Raw genomic sequence first — 22,172 nt, 5'->3', positions numbered from 1 at the left:
ACCGCATGCAATACGGCAAAAAATACACGAGACCTTAAAGTGTATTACTCATCTGTTTACAATTTTTGAAACCTGGTATGGGTCGAACCTAACAAAATCGAGCACCTGAATATTTTTGCCGTCCATATGCCCCTGAGTCAGGAGTTAGTGAAGGTAACCAAGGTTAATTTTAGTGACAAAAAATTATTGATAAAGCCTAATATCGGAAAAACAGCTGTAAAGTTTCAAATAAAAAATAATGTACTATGGAAACCTGTGAAAAGCTCATGGCTGGAGCACCACAGACAAAAGGAAATGTATCTTGTGTTTTTAGCATTTTTCGACACTAATTAAAAACCCAATTTATCATCATCATCATGATCAACGCGGTAACTGTAGTCTTATGAATTTCGATATGTTTACATAGCATTTTTTAGTCTGATGTTTAAACTAAAGATTTTGTATCTGTAACTAATATAGCTTTAATGTACTTGGAATAATGTGTGTACGTACTGTATAAAAAGTTTATAAATTACAAATAAAACATTAATAGGAAATCTTTCATCAACAAATAGTGTTTTCAATAACCCCCTATTACGTATATTATGAGCAAACCCAATTCAATAAAAATAGCAAGAATTAATAAAATACCGTATTGCACTGTTGTGGTGCATTTTCTTGTGGCACAAAGAAAATTCTTGAGGAGCAAACACAATGACCAAGGATAAACTAGAAGTCAAAAATTCCACACATTTGTGTAAAATACTGTCATATTTTGCGATATAACTTTAATTAGTAGAGCTTGCATCGCTTTAATGAATCATCCATATTTTTATGTGTAAATACAATTTGACAGAGATAAGACGAATTAGTTTTTATGAATAAGGGGATAAGTAAGAGGCTTTTTAAAAGCTCGCTTTGAGCAGACAAGGAATGGCTTCAACCATATAAACGATCCGTGATACGGTCCTTTTGATCGAAGTATGTACACAGTCAAAACCATTTACGACGACATCATTTACAAAAACATACCGGTGTTAACAAAAATCGGCTGTTACGACTATCGGCTTTTACGACCAAATATGAGTAGTCCCTTCGATGTCGTTATAACAGATTTTGACTGTATTCATTTGCGCACACGCCAGATCTATCACTATTTTTACATTTAAAAATTCCACGTATTTACAAGTCTATCTTGCGAAATCTCACTAAAATTACAAGACACAGAAAAATAATCCCTGTGTCTGTGCGTATCAAAGCTTACACAAAGTAATGCGTCTCGTCGCAATGAAACAGATATTCATTATAGATACTACTACGTCTTAAAAATGAATGTAGACCAGCAATTGATTTTAGTTAATAGGTGTATGAACGTAGCGTTCACAATACGAAAAGGTCAAGGCAGGTGGCTGTCCTATATCATTGTTCCAACAATGACTGTCACCTTACATTTAGATTTTCAACTAATAATTTAATTACAATTATGAACAAAGTGCACTTGATAAACTTTTAAATGAGTTAAATAGGGAAATTTTCATATTTCATCCAATTATGGTAAAATTAACGATAGGCTAATGAGCACGCTTCTAAATGTTCTAAAATAAAAACATCAATCCAATTTTCAAATATTTTTTGGCCACAGTCAATAAAATCTGCATTTCAAAAATGAACTAGAAGAACAAGAGGTGATTGAGAGAAAAATTGTTTACATCACGACTGCGAGACTTTAAATGATTTACAATGTTACATACTTTTACCGAAATCTTCATAAACAGGAATTATTAGGATGTTAACTCGATAAGAAAATTCTGCCGTTATACCGCGCTGTAAAAATTTCCATATAACTTCTTTTATCGTTACGCACGTAAGCATAGAAAACATTCGACGCGTCTTTGTGGAGTACACTTAAAACGTGTAATGTAGCCCCAACGCTGATCAATCGCTGTTACGTTGTAATCATGATTCCAAGCTACAAGCGATCGCGACATTCAGAAATTCCCGAAACTAGAGTAGAATTATTTTGTTTACTTTTCGTGTCGGCAGCAATTATTGAATACTTCATAGCGTAAACTAGAGGGTTTTATATTGGGAAGAATATAATCTATATAACCCGGCGTTTATTTTTATTTATTTATTCCACTACATTATTATATCTTAACAGTAATTTATTATGAAAGTTCGACGTAAAATGAGGGCTAAACAATTCAATCTAATCTTAACATTATTTTAACACATTAGTTTTAGGTGAAACGATTATCACGTAATTTAAACTAATAATACGAACATTTATGTTCTTATTATTAGTATATATAGACATATTATATAGATATATAGACAAAAGTACTTAATTTTTAAAACAGTGCAATCTTACTGGGTTTTAATAAGACTAGGTGTGGGTAAAATATATCAATGCAATAAGCAATGTTGATTTTGGTTTTAGAAGAACCAACCTTAACTATACAATAATTTACGAACGCTTTTTTCGAGACAATCAATTCTCCTATATCTTGCGCCTACATTTGTCCTCGAGTCTCGACTCGCTTGCAGTGACGTTGCACTGTCTACGTCACAATTCTAACCTAGCCCGCATACTGAGTCGAAAAACAAACATGATTTTAAGTGACTAACAAAAACTCAATCTATACATTTAACATCATCTAGTTTTTATGGAGCATCTATTTTTAGATAGAAACACTGGCAACAATACAATTTTTTCATTCCCCAATACCTGTTTTAATATTATTATATACAGGAAAACTGAGGTGTTGGAAGTTAATAAGCCCTTTATTTTATGAATATTTTATCAATTTCATTGAAAAAGTGCTGCTGTGAGATGGCTTGTCCAAGTTTCCACACAGATTGTATATGTAATAATGTGTGAGTTATCTTACAAACACTGTTTACAAACAATATCTTTTTCTATTCTTAAACTAGTTTGAGTTAAAATAGTATGTACATTTATCTATGGATTCAGTGAGAAGGACATTCAACAGGTGAGTTCAGGAGGTAAGGTATCCTATTTTAACACATAACATAAGTAAGAGGGTGATTTGGCAGTTGAAAAATATATTCGGCATATGAAAAAGTAAAACTTGTTGCACCAACTTAGCACTAAGCTGATAAAAGTAATAATGTATGCATAATAGTAAAAATATCTGAGGAAGAATAGATGAAGTTTGAATACTAACTTTTAGATTCAAACATTACAAGACAGTAACAAAAACAACATGTAAAATACTATAACTCATCTATAAGCTTCAAATTAAGTTGATTTTTTATATAGAGTTTCAATTTAATCTAAAAATTCTCCAGAATTTAATAAGTATTTCATAAGTAAGCTTTTCTAAAACTTACTCATACCAACAGTACTTTATAAATTGCAATACAACTTGACTACAATTGACTGCAAACAATACTGAAACATGTTTAAATTATCATGAAAACTTACCAACATACCAAGTGCCACAAATAACAAAATTTTAAAATCAACTAAAGGTATATATAGTTCTTAAATGTTGTCAAAGAAAGTTTCTCTACTGTTTAAATATAAATATAAACTCATCCATGTTACTAAACATGGGGAGTAAAAGGAAAAATTTGTAGTTTTTACTCAGTATTACATATAATTTACAGGCAGCTTACCAATAGTCAGTTGTATAGACAATGATAGTTATGAGTACATGTTGTATATAAGATGTCTTGTAATATTCTTTACAAATTCTAAAACTCCCAAAATTAAAAAAAATAATTAAAAGTTAATCTTAAAACTTCCAAGTAGCATAATAACTATTATATTAAATGCAATTACTTAACTTACTGTAACTGCCAAAAGTTAAAAAAAACCTCACAAAGTGAAATTATTTTCCAGTAAGAAAATTTTATCTTCTTTATCTTACTTTCAGTGGTAAACAGTAATTCAGATCAAGATAATTAATAGTTTAGAAATGATACTCACCAGCTACTTCTAACAAAGTTTCAAGCCTTGCCTGAACTTCTGCTTCAACCATTGGTTCAGGCTCATCATGTGAAAGTAGGAACTTGGAAGTCTCCGTACCACCAGCTTCTTCATCCATCTCCGCCTGAATACAAACAGATTTGTTTAGTTTCCATAATATAGCACAAAGGTCAGCTTATATCTGCAGTAAAAGACATGTCAAGGAGTGAAAAAAAATTAAAGACTTTGTAACACAATCAACAAACATGCATCAAAGTGGAGATAACTAAAATAATTTTTTTTATCATAGCTTAACAAATTTTAATTGATACTTAAACAGTCATACTATAATATAGTGCATAAGGATTTTATATAAATGAAAAAAATATAAAACATAACAAATTTAAAACACAGAAGCAAACATTATTAACAAAATGTTATCAATGAACTTGAATTATGCAAATATTTTCACCAAGCAGGTCAGTGATGACAAACATAATATTTCTTTGTTTATATTATTAAGGCACACACTAAAAGCTGCAATTTCAATCAATTACTTGTTTGTTTAGTCAGCATATGTATGATAGACAATTTAGCTTTAGGTATTTTAACACTTGTATAGGTTATGTTTAAGGGTTATATTGGTGTTACTATTTGATACAAACATTGCATGTTAGAATCACAAGGACCATTCAAAATATTAAAGTAAGGTGATCAGAACTGCCCACTGCACACACATAAGTCATTGTTAACTGAAAGAACCACTCAAGACTGCAACAGCAATTGTATTTGAAAGCTTACTGCATCCAATGAAGTGGACTTACCAACAGGTCTGGCCTGCTAAGGCACAAACAAGCCAACAAGATCTATAACACCAATGAGAAAAATATCAGATATAATAGCAATGGGGTGCTTATTAACAATCTTAACACTAATCATTTCTACTAATGGTCCTTGTAATTCGCCACCAACCAACATTTTTGCGCGAATTCTACTTGACGACAAATCGTAATTGTGTATGCGTAACGTCACAAAGCACAACATTGTTCATCACTATTAACAACTAATTCGCAAAATTATTATATAATACACACAATCACATCAAAATAACTTCGAAGAATATATATTTCCGCAGTTCACACGGAGTAGATGCATGCGATTCAAGTAACATGGCCACTTAGGTCAACCTCTTGTCTTAACACAAATAGACAACTAAAATTCTACCACAAATCTAGCTTGTGTATAAAAATATAAACAACTAATTTAATAAAATCTAATTGTCTGGCATAAATAAATTCATGCACTACTCAGTGGAACGTATATACCCGACGTATCTGACGTTTTACGGAATATTTGGCAAGCACCTAAGACCGTATCGAGAGCGTAATTTTTTTGGTTTTGTTTCGCTACATCATATTTCCAGATATTTAAGCATGAATGATAAGAAATTTTACCAAAAATTGAAAGTATAGTCATGTACAAGATGTCCCTTTCAGCATTTAGCGGTACAGATAATCACAATTCCTCACTGCCACCGCCTCTGCGAAAACAAAACACGTTTTTACCTCGGATACGGAGTCATCTTCGCTTTCCGAAGAGTCCGTCATGTATTTGGCAGGTGCTCCCGAATATGTTTCGGTTTCAGATTTAGCTGGACTCGAAGCCGAACTTTGAGGAGTGGACGATTTTACCACATCAAGTTGCACATTCACCTTATCGATATTTCGATTTTCAGACTGTCCGACATTCTGCATTTTTATCCTAATCCAATTAAACTAAATTAGTCTTTTAATATCAACACTTCTTTAATGAAATTAACACGTTCTTATATTAGCAAACAAAAATTATTTCATCATTTAGCAAGGCTGATACCCGCCATGTCTTCTACACTTACACTATGGCGTGGTGTTGCCTTTTTGCGTCTGCGGTGTGCCGGTTAGAACATAGGATTAAAAAAAAATATAGTCCTATTTAAAACCAAGAGCATTATTGCTACAAACTCTACCTTAGAGGCAATTGTAGGCAATAATCCTTTGGAACGTTTTAATTTTCGAATAGGTTTTTCCATAAAAGCACTCAATCATTCTAGTGGTATTTTCTGTATTAATGTGAGTTTCAATGATATATAATATGATAATGCATTAATTCCTGTTTCAGAATTAAGTGTTAAACAATTTTAAGAATCAATCGAAACTAACTGCCTTTAAACTTAGTAAAATATTTATTTTGGCAACATTGTCGAGGCGAAGTTCCCGGATGCTTCAAGTAGGCTAACCAATTATCTCCCTCTGGTGAATCTATTTTGCACTATGTGTCAAGTTTGTGTCGCCATCTATTTACAAAAATGTCTCTCAAAATATAGGTTATATAGAAAATACAGATATATAAGAGTAGATTATAAGAATATACAAGACAGACTGATTAAGATTACATCCATACTAAGTAACCACGTGTTTTCTTTTTGAAGTTATACTTCTTTTGGCGAGATGGAGAAAAATGATGAGAGTGAATTTTTACGAAGCACGCGCACACCAACACCTAAATTCGACATCGTAAAGTTAGGTCTAGGTGGCATGGAAATCGATAACTATGTTAAAGTTGTATATTCTATTTATCGTTAATCACCACTGCATTTTAGTTATATTTTTCCATACGCCAAAGAAATATAACTTCTAACGCGTATAAATAAGTACACACAGTACACACTCTAAAAACCTAAGAAGTTTAGGCTTGGCCATTGTTGGCTAAAGGTTAAAAATCGCGCTAAAATAGCAAGGATGGAAAAATTTGTTTTTTTTGTTTATTACAAACTCAAAAATATTTTTTACATTATTACGATTCGATAATCGATTATTTTACGTTTTGTTAAGTTTGTACTTAGTGAGTTGTGACTCTGTTCGAGCTTGATTATATTTACGCTTCAATTTGGCATTTCCCAAGTCAATTTTCATTTCGTAATGAAAAGTTTATTGACAGATCTGAGATCGCCAAAGTCAAGAATTATAGGAAATTATGAAAAGCTTTCGGAAAAAATACTTGTTATTATTGCGTGCAATTAAAGCATACATTAATATTAGTTATTGTATTGATGATAGTATAGAGAAATTTTGGCTTTTGTGAAGATGTGAATCGGTTTTAAAAATATTCATCAACATAAGAAAACCTGAAAAAAAATTATGCGAACACTAGATGTGAGATGGATGAGATAATCATGATGCTTTAAATTAAAACAATATGGCAAGGGATGGAGACGTCCCAACGATCTTCAATCCTAAAAGAGTGCGTGCACCGTCTGTAATTATTACAAGCGAAGAGGTGGTAGAGGCTGATCGCAGTATTGATGTCGAGAGGGAGCGGCCAAATGGGCCCCCAACACCTTTGAGTCCTCGGGCACCCTTGACGCCTCAAACATCTGTTTCATCAGCACCACCTCTTACTACCCAACCCTCGTTGCAGCAAACCTTCAGTGAATCAGCAGCCAGTAGTCAGGATGAAGAAAGGCAGGTCAGGGATAAAGGTTGCCCGCGCTCTTGCTGTTCGAAGATCGCTAAAAAGGTAATGAATCTTTGAATAGTTAGTATTTTTTTCTTATTGCTAATATTACCATAACTTAAATTTTTGCCTGTAGTTTACCATCTTATAGCATAGATAATTTATAGCAAATTTATTTAATGCTTACTTGCTTGGGGCTTTAAAGTTAATGTAGGATTAACTATCAAACACATATCTCATTTTAAATCTTCTCTTGTTCTTGTATTGACTTTTAAGTATTGTTATTGTTACAGATCTATTATGGAATCTGTGTCACATTTCTTCTGGTGGCATCCTGGGTGACTGTAACGCATTGTATAAAATATTTATATTTACAAGATTATTCCCCTATACATAGTGCAGATTTTTCAATGTTCAATAATTATACATCAAGGTTTCGCACACATGTAAGTACAATTGGATAAATTTTCTATGTAGTATAAAATGGTTTGGTAAAAGTAGAAAGAAAGAAGTTATTAAGTAAGTAGACTATATTATTATTGTATTGTCATGAAAATACAGGTAATAAACCAATAACTGATTTTTATAATGTAACTGTTGAATATAACAATTTGTTCATATATCATAACTCTTATAAGAACTACAACTAGCTGTGCTAAAAATCTTTGATTAAATTCTCCACTAAATTAATGGAAATGTGAAATGGAGGAATTATTACCCTACAGTGTAATATGACTCTGAAACAGATTTTCTTTAAAGGAATATGAGAATATCTCAAATCTGTTTTTGTGTGGGTGTAAACTAATAAGTAATATTTGTTACAGCACTTATATAATGCACCATTCTTCACAGCATGGTTCTGCACCAACTGGTTGATACTATTCTATCCAATATATCTTATTGTAATGCTCATACACAATAAGTGTAAATCAGCAAATGCTATAGCATGCAACGCATTTAATGATTTTAAAGAAAAGGGCTTCACTTTTGGTAAGAATATAGTAATATCTTTAATTTGTTGTATACCGATTTTCTGCTAAGATTGTGTTGCAAAACATATAAAAAGGCCTATCCATTTTATATTAATTTATGGCAGGTTGAAATTTTGTAAGATTATATAGTGTAGATAGTGCTTTTTTATTATATTTGCATAAACAGGTTATTTTTCTATTTGGCACAAAGCGAAATATGTTCTCTATATCATAAGTTATAAAACGATAGAAATCTATCCACATGCAACTTTGTGTGTGGACAGTTTTCATATATTATTTACTTTATGATGTCACTTACAGCCCGTTTCCTCAGTCGCTGCAGTCTGTTTTGTCTGCTATGGGTAGTAACAATATACATGTACACATACTCTCTCAAGATTCTGTTGTCAACGGATGTAGTTGCTCTCTTTGCAACCAATGTTTCCTGTATCTATCTTCTGTCCTGGGTCATACTTCATGAACAATTTGTTGGAGTGCGGGTGAGATACTGAATACATCTGATAGACATTTAAAATGCAAAGTTAAAACAAAACATTTTTTTTAATGTAAATTTTAGTTGAAAAACAAAGTTCATATTTTAGTATAATTAAAAAGATTTATTCTTATTGGATTAATTGATGTAATTTGTACATATATGGAAATATACATTTTAAGGAGAGTGTTTTGTTGGACTTTTTAATTTATTATATATCCATAATTAAATAAGTTTTTAAAAGTAGTTAAACTGCCTGAGTAAATAATAAACTGTAAATGTTAACATGAGTGTGATTCACTGATCTTTTTTATGATATGATTATGAAAAGTGTAGCAGACCATGCTTGAATGTGCTGATTGAGAAAGCGTTAGCCGTAAGGAGTAATATCCTAGTCTGGAGTCAAGTTATGTTGTGATTTTACTTGTGCTGCCTATAGGCTTGTTTCACCCAAAAGGCCTTAATACTCTATATTCAGAATACTATGTTAGGGTTGCTATGGGCTTGCCGAGGTTCCGCAGCATGTCAGGTATGTTTGCCGGGACTCGAACTGACGGATTTAATGTCATTTTTTCGAAAATAATGGCATTTTTGATGAATCATGTTAGGCATAGTACAAATCCTGAATGTGTATATTGCTGACCATGTCCCACTGTATGAGTATTTTTGTTTTGTTGTTATAGCAAAAAACATCCAATGGTTACTAACTCTTACCAAAACAACATGTCTGACAGAAAAGTTTTATTTTTATTATAAAGTAATCATCAGGGAAGTAAAGCCTGAATTACCTTAATTATACAAATCTTTACTGATAATATTATGATTACTTTTTTGTTTAACAATGTCAAAATTATAAGCTGTTTAATAATTATTAAAATTAATCCTTCAACAAAAATTGCATCTTTTAGTGTACATATAACTTTTCAGATCGTAGCTGCCATCCTCTGTGATACAGGCATCGCCCTACTAGCCTACATGGACGGTATCACAGGCAACTCTACCCTGGGCGGAGTCGTACTAGCCGCCTGCGCAGCGGCAGGCTTCGCTATATTCAAGGTACATATAAAAAGTTACAATAAGGACAAAGACATGACTTAAAAATAATAGAATCGATACTGTTAAATTTAGAAGTACTCGAAATAAACGAAACATTGCTATTTTTTTGTCTGTGTGTGATTATACTTGCTTAAGTATAATCTCACTTATCGTACTAAATATAATAACAAAATAGTTCTAATATTAACAATAATTTGAAACTGTATTGCGTGTATTCAAATATTTGATTATTTCCAAATAATCAAATATTTGAATCACGCAATCGTAGACCTCCGATACGTACAATTGTGATACAGGCAAGGTCAGTCAAGATTGTTTCTTTTAATTTTGTTTTTTAACTAGGATTTATGAATAAAGCACTACCAATACAGACCTAAACTGACTCAAGTTTAAACCAATTGTACATTAGAAACCAAATATGAAAGATATGCACATAACATAGTCTTGGGTCTGTGGTGGAACGAAAGTACTGCTCTTCCTCTGGCCTAAAGGGGGGAATTCTGGTTTTTCAATTCCAGTTGTGCCAACAAGAACCAAAGCCTAAGTGGCTAAGGTCGAGAAACATACATAATACATATTTACGTAGCTGTCGGAAAAACTTCGTAATCGCGTTTCAGGACATATCGTCATTGAAAAAAATGAATTCGTTTATTTTCTATGATATACATAATTAAAATCCGCAGAATGCGCCATATATAAATCGGCTTGCAAATGTCATATTAATTTTATAATGTCATATAATGGGGCTTCTAAACGGGCCATGTTTTTCTGCAATTGATGGCTGCACTATTGGCAATTAATTGTCCGGCCATCACAAAAATGTTTTAATGCAGATGATGGCCGAGCAATCTATGGCCGGGCCATGTGTTGCAATATGTCAGCAATAGTATGGCCCATGATGCAGACTCCTAAACGGGCCACACATACCGGCAACAATGGCTGATGAAATCACACTTGTCGCAGCAGCTTATATTAATTTTAAAAGAACAGAAAAAGAAGATATTGAGGATTCGACCTTACTTAAATAGGCGTGAAACTGTAGACAATTTGAGTCTAGCAGTAATAAGCCTTGATAATAAATTATTCAAGAACTTGGCTAGAATTTCAAAAGGCGACTTTGACTTTCTCTTAAACAAAATTGGACCAAAAATAAAAAGAAATGATACAAACATGAGAACAGCAATACCTGTTTCATCGCCATCACGAGATTTGCGATAACTCTACGGTTTTTGGCAACAGGAGATTCATTTAAAAGTTTTATGTACCTGTTGCGAGTGTTAGATTTCAACTTTTATACAAGAGGTGTGTACAGCTATTATAGAAGGATTAAAATAATACATCAAGGTAAGTTAACATAGGTTTATTAAATATGTTACGCATAGGTAGTAACTATTATGTACTTTTTAAATTTAATAATAATAGGTATCTAGTAGCAGCATATTCGTTTTAATTTTCGCCAGCATCGCGTATAATATTTTGAGCCTTTTAGTACGTGGTTTTGGAGTAGTATCGACGGCTTCCAAAGTGTCGGTTGTTTCTGATTCTACGACTTCACGTGGGTCAGCACTGATGTCAGTATGAAGTTTCAGTCGCCTGTGAATGCATAAAATTTTTAGTATATCTTTAAGCCTGTCAGATGCCGTCAGGAGTAACAGAATGGAAACAAGTTGCAAAAGATTTCGAGGGAAGAAGTTCAATTTATCAATCGATATATAACATACGTAATACAGAGATATGTACATTTATAATGACTAAAATATTTTATTAAAGATACTTACGTAAGAAGTTTTCATTTTCGTGGTATTTTGAGTAAAGAGAAACGATATCGCATCTTAAGCAAACCACTTTACTGTTTTACCGCCAGCACTACCACTTTTCTTCTTTTTCTCCTCATTATTTGCGTAAGTTCTTAGGCTTCTGAATTTTTTGTAAGCCTCGTTACTTGTTATGCCAAACTCTTCAGCGATTTCATTCCATGCATCTTTTTTAGAATTTCTATCTTTTTATGAGCCGGTTTTTATATCCCACAACTCGGGGTGCAAATGTATTTCTTCAATAAAATCAGTAATTGTCTTCTTAGACCAGTAACCATTTTTACGTAGTTGTCAAAATGCAGCTGATCGCAAAACACAGAATATAGCAACAGGCACACTTCACTCATAGCAAACTTCATGTCGCGTAGAAAAGGATACACTATGCCATAACAAAGAGAGTGACTGAAACAACAATAGAACTGGCTGTGCAATATTGCAGTTGAATTCGATAGCCTAGCGATCGTTCGGCAACCCATCGGGGCCATATCGGCCATAAGTGGCTACACAAAACATGTTTGGCTATATGGCCGGGACATTACTGCAACATTGCATAGTGTGGTTGACATTGTTTGCAATGTTGCCGGGCCATGTGTTGCAGCCATCAATTGCCGCAAAACATGGCCCGTTTAGAAGCGCCATAATACAAACATTAACATAATAGGCAAGTAATGTTATTTTGAATTATTGTCAAACTTATAAACTAAATACTCATTGCAGTGAATAGTGATTGTAGATCTTTAAAAGTGAATTCAGTATATTTACTTACGGGGCTTCGATGACACGATTTATCGATGAGACAGTATATTCTTCAGCGTGTGACTCTTATCCCAGAGATCGTAGGTTCGAGCCCTAGCTTTGCACCAATGAACGTTCTATGTGCGCATTTAACATTCTCTCGAACGGTGAAGGATCAGCGTTAGGAACCGACTCTTTGGCTCGGCCGGTCTGAGGTGGCCTTTGTCAGGCACAGAAGGCTTATCACCTACTTGACTATTAGATTGACAAGTGATCATGAAGCAGATACGGGAATCTGAAGACTAGGCCTAAAAAGGTTGTAGAGCCACTGTTTTATTCATTAATCAAAACCACAAGAATAATTGCTCAACTTATCAATGGATCAGACTATTTTAGTAGTTTAAAATATGTGAATTGATTTCTTCTATAAGTACATCGAATAAACTTCGGCATGGTGTGAGAATAAAAACCATAATTATTATCGGCTTAACATTGCAGCACTATCGCATGTTATATCGCGATTAGTGACCTACAAATATCACGTTCGGTGACCCGATTAACCAGTTGCCCTTTTATTAAATTTTAATTATTTAATTTAGGGTAAGAACGATCATACAATAATCGACAACTAATCATAATAAACAGTAGAGATCTTTGAACGCTCGATATCATTCTAATATTAATATGTATTTATTAAAATAAAAAATAAAATACGTTTATTTTGGAACATAAGATCTTCTAGGTATCACTTATTCCACGTCAATCAATTCAAACTTGTAGGCATCCCTACTCATCGGCAAAGACAGAGGGTGTAGGCCGAGAGAAAAAGCCGGCGTAAAAAACTCTCGGTACTCTTTTTAAAAAAGCAAATCATCAAACAATATTTAAAACAAATATATCAAATTAATTAGAGGCAGCCTGCCCAGCACTAGTCCCAGGCCCTTTTATCAACTAGATAATCAATAACTTTATAGTAAGCCTTTTTACACAGCTTTTCTTTAATACATTTCTTAAATTTATTAAAAGGCAGAGATAAAAGAGCCTCTGGGATTTTATTAAAGAAGAGTATCCCTTTCCCCAAAAAAGAATTACTAACTTTACACAGTCTAGTACGGGGAAATTGCAGCCTGAATTATCAAAATTGTTGTTTTCAATTAAATATATACTATAATGCAATAGAAAGTTTTCTAGTCAGTACAAAAATACTAAGTACTTAATATCACATACCCATAAAACAAGAAAACATAAAACCTCTACCTTTTTATCATAAATTATAAATTAGACGATCCTTGTTAGACAGTGTGCAATTAAAAAGCAAATCCCCATTTGCGGAAGTGCTAAATGCTTGCCGGTATCTGTATATAATTTTTAAAGTTTTACTCATAACGGTTGCCGGGTATTCTATAAAATTAAACCGTAATTACTCTTGTATACAGGTGCTGTTCAGAAAAGTGATGGGTGAGGTGAACACAGGTCAACGAGCGTTGTTCTTTTCAATCCTGGGTATAGTGAATGCCACATTACTGTGGCCAGTGTGCTTGGCCCTTTATCTCACTGGCACAGAGCTACTCCCAGCCCATCGGATGCCCTGGATGCACTTGCTAATAGCCAGCGTCGCCTTACTCGGTAAACATTTGTTTTTGCATCATTCTTATAAAAATTGACAACTAAAGTTAAGTTCGTATATGAACACGCAAATAACGAATTATATTAATGTATGATTGATATAACGAATGCATAAAGTAAAAGTAAAATTATTTTAAATATATTTTTTTTAAAGCATATGTAACTAAAAAAAATTAAAGCTTAAAAAGATATCACTCATTCAGCTGGCTCTACGACCCCAGTCTTTGTCTTCGAAACAAGAAAGAATAAAAAAAAGACTAAAAGTTATTTGTATTATTGTTTTTTTTTAATTAAAAAAAGTTGGGAAAGTGCCGTACAAAATTTTCATAGAAGACATTCGTACGCCAAAAAAATATTTTGACATATGGAAGTTATAGTCTTTTCTAAATCGTCACCCTAGATTTTATGGTCGTACATCTATTTTTCTTTTTTCAGTATTCCACATGGGATTTCAATTCGGCAATTTGGTGACGTATAATATATTCGTATCAATCGCGCTCATCACTGCTGTACCTGTATCAGCTGGTGAGTTTAAATGATAATCCTTTTGTTAACAAAAATAGTCTTTAATTATACGATTGCATCTAAAAAAATAGCAAATAAAATATTTTATTTTACGGTTTTAAGTAGAATTACTTACTTAAATTTAAAAAAAAAATGGTTGAATTGGTAAAACAATTTTGCCAAAAAATACGATATCCTTGTGGGCAAAGGATAGTAAAATGTACTGAAATTGACTTCTTGGTATTTAAAATTTGACTTTGTACTACTACTTTGCGCCTGAAGCTTGTGAGTGAGGCTTAACTAATAAATCAAAATTCCAGCTCTGGACGTGGTGCTTTATGGCGTGTGCTTCGAAGGCATGAAGCTATCGGGAATAATACTGATAACAGTGGGCTTCTCCTTGGTGATGTTGCCCGATAACTGGCCCGACTACATCATGAGGTTGCTCAGGTTTGGCACTTTGCTAGTTCCATAGCTTTCGCTTGAAATCCCGAACGCACTCAGGCAAGTGCGGGTCCAGCTCGTCCCTTTATAGAATATATCCGTATTATGAGTATGAGACGGTTTGAAAGAGTCGACGAAAAGTTGGTCGGTAATAATGGAAGACATATTTATTCACTGTATATAAATATATATAATAGTCTAGCCATAAATACTGCTACATAAAATTTTTCTATTTTTTCAACTTTTTTAATTATTTTGAATTTGGAACACCTATATTGTTTTTTAAACCTGTTTCGATTTTGCGCCATTTTACTTTTTTTTTCGTGTTCACTATCAAATTACACTATGGAATAGGGTGTTAATGTCATCAGCCGTAGCAGCCGTCGTATATGCTGTTAAAACCAAGGAAGAAAAAAAATCTTAGAGAAATGATTATTCCCTCTAGGATACAGGACATGCCCTAAATTACTCTTTACAATTAAATATCTAAACGCCTCCTGTCGATGCACAGGTGAAAAGCACAGAAATATCCTCTATACCGATGTTTTTTTTAAATGATTGAGGAACACAAACAATATACAATAAACAAACTGATAAAGTCTATGCTCACAGTTCTAAAGAAGCTGCTCAAGTGGTCGGAAAGACAACGTGGTAATTACCTAGCATCAGTTATGGTTTGGTGGGGCGTGTCTCATCAAGTCACAAAACTTTTTTTTTGTGAAAAAGGAGCGAAAACTTCAGCCAAAGTGTATCAAGATACAGTCTTGGATCATGCTATGAAACTTCTATCCTTCTACGTATAAGAGCTGGCCCTCATCTAGCTCAGACTTCAATTATGTTCAGTTTTAGAGGACATGTCCTCTTGCACTCTCTCTCACCATGGTGACATTGAGTCTCTTAAAAAATCTTTGCAGCAAGCCGTGGTGAAATTTTCGTTGGAATCAGTTCGTAATTCCATAGATTCGTGGCCAAACAGATTAAAGGCCTGTATAAAAGCCAAAGGTGGCCATTTTGAATACAATTTTTTTTTGCTGAGACTTTAATTAAAATGTAGGTATAAAATTTTAATAATATTAAATACTTAAAAAAATGCATTTTCATTTGTAACAGAACTTATGGCTGGACTAGGTATAGTTTTCACTCAATGATATGGTTTAGGCTTTAAACAAATTATTTTAAGTTTACAACATAACAAAACGATTACTTTACCCTGTTATAAAAGAAGGCAGTAAATATCATTGGTCTCGCACATACAAAAAAGCGAATTGAATAAAACTTGTGGCAAAAGGTGTCCTTTTATACCATGAGTTATGAACGTTTCAGGCACGGAAGCGGAACTTGAGACTGTTAAAAAGTTGTATATATGTCGCAGCCAACGAGCTTAATTAGCCGTTCAACTAAAAGACTAGTATTTTAACTAAATGGCGCCGTTAAACTAGCGGCTTCAAAGATGTTTAGCCAGTTGATCAAAAATTTTGATGGTGTGTTCCAAAGTTTCATGTAAAATCACAAGTACAATGGAAGATTGTAGTGACTATAGTAATGTGAATTTGACTCGAGCAATTTAATTTTAAAAGCAATATTTTAATGTCATATGACGTTTCATCTCTTTTATTTTTGCCAAATAATGACTCTATCGTACGAATGACCTAAGGATAAGCTAGCCAGTTTATTAAATGTTGAATCAAACACTACGGCTGATTATCTTTTAGGCCGCTGGGCAGTCGCCGTTTAGTTTAAAGGCTAGGCTGTTAATTGAACGGCTAATTAAGCTAGTTGGCTGCGACATATACAAAGGCAAATTTTTGCTTTGCACAGCTATGGTATGATACGGACTAGTTAGTAGACGTCTTTGGGGTAATTTCAGATTAAGTTTTTGAACACAAATCGATCAGCATTTGAAATAAAATCTACGTTTGACTTTCCGTTGCTTTATATTATATTATCCAAACTCAAAAGCACCCTTGTACTTATTCAATGAAGTTTACTTATTAAATAAAACATTTTTTGACTTCAAAGTTACGAATTAGATATTTCCATCCTACGATACTATACGAGTATAGTGATATAGACGAATTTATTTTTCATTATTTCGAATAAATATTTTATGTATTCGAAATTTTACGAATATTTTTTTGCGTGAAGGCTTCATGAAATGAAATATGTATAACACAAGACACTTATTGGACTTAGATATATCATCAAAATTGTATAAATGTTTGTTAGGGAACACTACGTATTCAAAAAGGACAGACTACGGCCACAAGACAAAATGGACTACATGGCTGATTTGGTTTACGTGTCCACAGGTACTTCACCCTGTAGTGTTGTGTGAACATCTGTCCATTAGCTAATGTCATGGACAAAAGATTTGGATGGCTCTATGTAGACATAATCTATGTTTAACTGTAAAAAATAGTAACAATAGTTGAAATCACTGTATATATATATATATATATATATATATATATATATGTGTGTAATAATTATTTAAATAAATAATAATACACTTCGATTTGATCCCTCGTAGTCGATAAATTAAAGAAAAAAAGGAACAATAAAGAGTTGTCTCCCTAAAGCCAACCAAATCATGAGTTCTATAGCGGAAGTGTTAGTCGTCCATATAAGGATAAGTTTTCCTTTAGATTGCAATACACTTAGACAACGTAGGTAATAGAAATACGTGATTGTAAATACTCATTACCGCAAAAAAACACGGTGACGTAATTTTTCGTAGTTCGAGTGTGGATTTTATTAGCTTGCGCTAGTCAAACTTTTGATGGGGTAATTTAAATGATGTAAAACTTTTTTCAAACTATTCTGTATTAATGTAGACTACTAGTAAACTTAAAAACAACTATAGTAAAACTATCAAAATTAAATTTTTTCTCCGGTCTCTTTTGGCAACTATATTTCTGCTATGATATATCTCTAAGGTCAACTAACAAATTCACGATTGAATGTTTTTGACAAGCCGTTAGTTGGAAGCTGTGAATTGTAAGCAATAAATCATTGCGTCTTAGCTTTTAATATATTTTTTTATAAATATTTCATTTGTTAATCAAATACAAAACAGAATTGCAATACCTACTTATTGAAAATTAAAGGACGCAATGTTTTGTAGCGAAGAGTGAAGTTACAAGCTAGAACTTTATATTAAAATATATTTTTTATATATATATAATAGAGTGTTATTTGTATAACTTTCGCAACACACCTCTAGCCATAGATAAGGGTACTGACAGCTAATCTTTATGGACAGATGGAGCCGTCGTCGTCAACGCGGGAATGACGGTTCCGGTAGAAACCGAGACACTGTGGACTACCGCACCGGATACATACGCTCGCATCTGAGGTCGCCGTCCGGACGTGTCAGGTGACCGCCTACACGATATTAAAAACGCTATACTGTTTGGTTGTACACTTGTTTCTTCTATTTATAGGTGAGGTTTTTCGAATCAACTGACTCCGAAGACATTCTTAATATAATTTGACACTAAAACGTGCCTTGCGTGTTTAATTTCAATATTATTTTTTTTCAACTACACTTCCTAATGCAATAAAAAAATCATCATTAAAATGCTTTAGTAACATAAAACTGATATTATATTTTTTGTCTATAAAAAATTTGCCGCCTTTATAATATCTTCGTGTCAAAACTTAACCTTTCAAGTATTTGGAGTATTATTATAATTGTAGAAGAAATAAGTGTCAAATCAATATAACCTGACGGTTAGTCAAAACTGCCAAGCAAAACGTCGGATTATTCGTAAAACTTGTCATTCCGAAACGCATTTTAGCTCACACTCGAATATAATTAGTTAGTAGCAGAACACTATTTATTCATATAGAATAGTAACCCAGAAGAACCTATATTTATGATTTATGATATTATTATTGAATGACGGATATGCAATTGTAAAAGGTTGTGTTAAAGTTGTCGTCATGCAAAATGCAAACTTGTGTTAGCTAAAGGTTTTCGGGTAAAAACGTCACTGGCTATTCAGAATAGGAAGGCGAAAGCATCAAAAAATTCTTACACAAATAGCAAACATTTGTTCTAACATCTTTGATACCCAAGTAGTATTAGGAATTCTCGTAGATATTTAGTAGGTCAAGAGTACATACTAGAAGTGAAATATAGAGAAATTAGACAATGGTGCATGTCGTACAGAATCGCACATTGAATTATGTGAAGTATTTGGTATATGGTGTGGGTTTATTTTAAGAGAACTATGTAAATTTTTTTTGGAATCGAATTGGATATTATGGAATCTCATTTTAACATTAAAGGTCGATATAGATTGGGGCTAATGTATAGTTGCATAATATTAACAATTATTTCCATTCGTACGTTTAATTATCTACGTCTACTTATCTACTAGTACTTACAGACTGATATGCACTCCTATTTGGTTATATAAATCGGAATAAATTTAAACGTCAATATTTATGGTATAGTTTTTTTTATAATAACTCAAAATAATCAGTGTGTTACGCAAATTTAGTAACGTAATAAACGTAAAACGTAACGAATGGATGGAAATCTTAGTTTAATATGTGGTGTTCACATTCGGCACAAAGCACGGGTCTGTTTATTTTGTTTATCTGCCAATGTTGCTAAAGAAAGAACTTCGTCTATAACGACCGATAAATAAATAATTGTAATTGTATGAAATTACGTTATTTGATCCAAAATATAATCTTTCGTTTAAAAATTACATAGAAAGTTATTAAAGTTAAAGCACCTTTAGGATATAGGTTAATTGATGTTGTGATTCCCGCCCTCTAGTGTATAGTTAGACAACTTATAAAATGTATGAAAAGTTTCGTTAAACAACTATACCAGGAACACGGTTAGGCCATATTCATTATAATTGCGAGAGAAACGTAAAGTAACATGAAAAAACTGTTCTGCAACAACTATTCTATCTGTAAATGATATTTGCAAGTTCAGTTTTATTTATTAAACGAGTTGTAAACATAAGTTTGTTGATTTAGTCCCCTATAGAGTGTAGTATGTTATAGTTGTACGCATTGCAAGTACTGTATATTGAAAGGCATTTAACGAAAATTTCCATACATTTATAAACTGAGAAGTAGATTGGCTTCCGATAGGCGATACGAATTTAAATTCTAGTCAAATCTTCATTTATATATAAGTTGCATGTTTAGTTGTGCATAAAAATATATTCCAAATACGTAATATAGATATAATTCACTTTAATTTATAAATTTGAATACACAAGTCGAAGCACTCTTCAAGGCTGGAAACCGATTTGTTGCCCTTGATATTAAATATTGTTTTAGATTATATTCCTATAGATGAATGAGAATACCTGGGGCAACAAAAGAAAATATATTTTTGTTAAGTGTTATTAATGCATAGTATTTTATTAAAAAGCGTACACTGATCTAATTAAAATCATGTCATTTGAACAATTAGACAACTCTTGATTATCGCTAACGGAGGAATATCTTTTTTGTAAAATTACATGCATTTTAATTTGTAAAACGTTTTGAATACATGTTAAGATAATTTACTACTTAGTTTTCTTTGATTGGCGTTTTTCATTTGGCCATAAACATTTTTGCTTAATCATCTGCATTATTTTAATGGTGAACCTCAAAAATATGTTAAGTTTTTAATATTAGGAAAATATTATCGACAAATGCCTACTCAAAAAGGACTATAATTTGTATACACTGTTCCTGTTTAAGTTACTTTTTTTGTCTAGTCGACGTCTAGTCTATTTTATGTTAAACATTTTTTTCTTATGTATTTGTTTTTAATATATGACTAGGTTCGTTAACATAGTTTTATTTACACTTCTCAAATTACACAATCCCAAGGTAGTGCTAGATAGTATGGTCGAGTGCTTAAACGCTAATCAAAATTTAGAGGGTTTTTGGTTACCGTTTTATCATCGGCTTTTGTTTGTTTCCTAGGCTTGTGGGGGACTACATAAACTTTATAGCAGTACTTTATTGCGTTGTTCTAAGGCTTCTCGCGCAATAAACAATAGCTCAAACAGTCGTTGAGACCGTTCGCCAATTTAAATTGGGACATTTCTTATATGTTAAATTGTTTTCTAGGAAAACGCAATCTAAAAACAACGTTATTCATTTAAAACAGTCTTGCTATAAAGCTTAGGGTAATAAAAGATTATTTTACAATACCGGCCTTATTTCTTATTTATTTAGTATTTTACATATTCTTATGTCCACACTACAAATCCGGATTAGACCAATTTAAGATTTTTTTGAATTTTGACGATACAATAGACAATTAATTAATGTCGACTGTCATTTAACATCCTCTTTCGATGGAGTTTCTCTGGGCATTTGAATATCAATTATGCTAGATAATTTACTGTCGTTATACCGTAATTGCTCACTTATTTCATAATATATAAATGTACCACTGTACCATTTTTAAACTGATTCTTTTGGTTTATATTTGTCATACCACATTTTCCGTATTTGAATCTAAACTCTTGTATATCAGAGCTTTTTATGATATATTTTCGAGTTTCGAGAGTGCATTATAACATTATTTAAGTATTCTACTTCTTTCTTTTGCTTGAAAGATGTGCTGAATAAGTTTGACATCGTGCACATAATATTGACATGCTTGTTTAATTTATACATACTCTTTTCAATCTTTCTCACCGTTCTTCGTCTTTCTGGCTTCTTAAAGATGCTTTGAATCGCTTTTTATTGGCTTTAAAAAATTATTAGTATTTTAAAATATCTCTATCATATATTCTAAAAAACTATTAAAATTTATTATCGAAGATAATTTAAACAATTTGGAAACACAAGATCGGTTATATAGATATAAACATATGTATCTGAAATATTCAGTAGTGTTTAAATAGTTATTAAATCGTCATAAATCTTAACATCTAGACATACCTACCTACTAGTGGTAACGTGTAGAGACTATCAGATACAGAAATTAAAATAGTTATTTTGCTGTTTAGTAATCAAATTATAAATAATACTAGTTTTTATTCAGACTAAACATTGAAATTAGAATAATCAGTTTACATTTGTTGGTTTATTAATAGTTGAAAAACGAAATATAATTGACCTCTTTTATACATTGGTTATGTTTAATG

General features: G+C 32.4%; 2 protein-coding genes across 6 annotated transcripts in view; one reads left to right on the top strand and one right to left on the bottom strand.

The window, feature by feature from the left end:
* The window catches only part of LOC110999874 (ankyrin repeat domain-containing protein 17), a 38,601-nt gene extending 32,781 nt beyond the window's left edge, over positions 1-5,820 (bottom strand). For 3 of the 5 annotated variants that reach the window (XM_022269132.2, XM_022269137.2, XM_022269135.2), the window contains exons 1-3: positions 5,479-5,820; positions 4,738-4,779; positions 3,935-4,058 (exon numbers count right to left, since the gene is read on the bottom strand). In XM_022269132.2, the coding sequence (XP_022124824.2) occupies positions 3,935-4,058; positions 4,738-4,779; positions 5,479-5,667 (355 nt within the window). In that variant the 5' untranslated portion in view covers positions 5,668-5,820. Of the gene's footprint in view, positions 1-3,934; positions 4,059-4,737; positions 4,780-5,007; positions 5,175-5,478 lie in introns of those variants that run through there. The other 2 variants (XM_022269134.2, XM_022269138.2) reach the window with 2 other exon arrangements.
* Positions 5,821-6,880: 1,060 nt separating this feature from the next.
* On the top strand, positions 6,881-20,861 carry LOC110999875 (putative thiamine transporter SLC35F3). Its single transcript, XM_022269139.2, has 9 exons — positions 6,881-7,468; positions 7,699-7,851; positions 8,230-8,395; positions 8,698-8,876; positions 9,797-9,925; positions 13,911-14,100; positions 14,536-14,625; positions 14,925-15,054; positions 18,311-20,861. The coding sequence occupies exons 1-9, from the start codon at positions 7,148-7,150 to the stop codon at positions 18,426-18,428; spliced, it is 1,476 nt and encodes a 491-aa protein (XP_022124831.1). The 5' UTR covers positions 6,881-7,147; the 3' UTR covers positions 18,429-20,861.
* The last annotated feature ends 1,311 nt before the right edge of the window (positions 20,862-22,172 follow it).

The sequence above is a fragment of the Pieris rapae genome, chromosome 17 (genome assembly GCF_905147795.1).
Source record: "Pieris rapae chromosome 17, ilPieRapa1.1, whole genome shotgun sequence".
Lineage (NCBI taxonomy): Eukaryota > Metazoa > Arthropoda > Insecta > Lepidoptera > Pieridae > Pieris > Pieris rapae.
The sequence above is the reverse complement of the archived record's forward strand: the minus strand, read 5'-3'. Positions and strand labels throughout refer to the sequence as shown.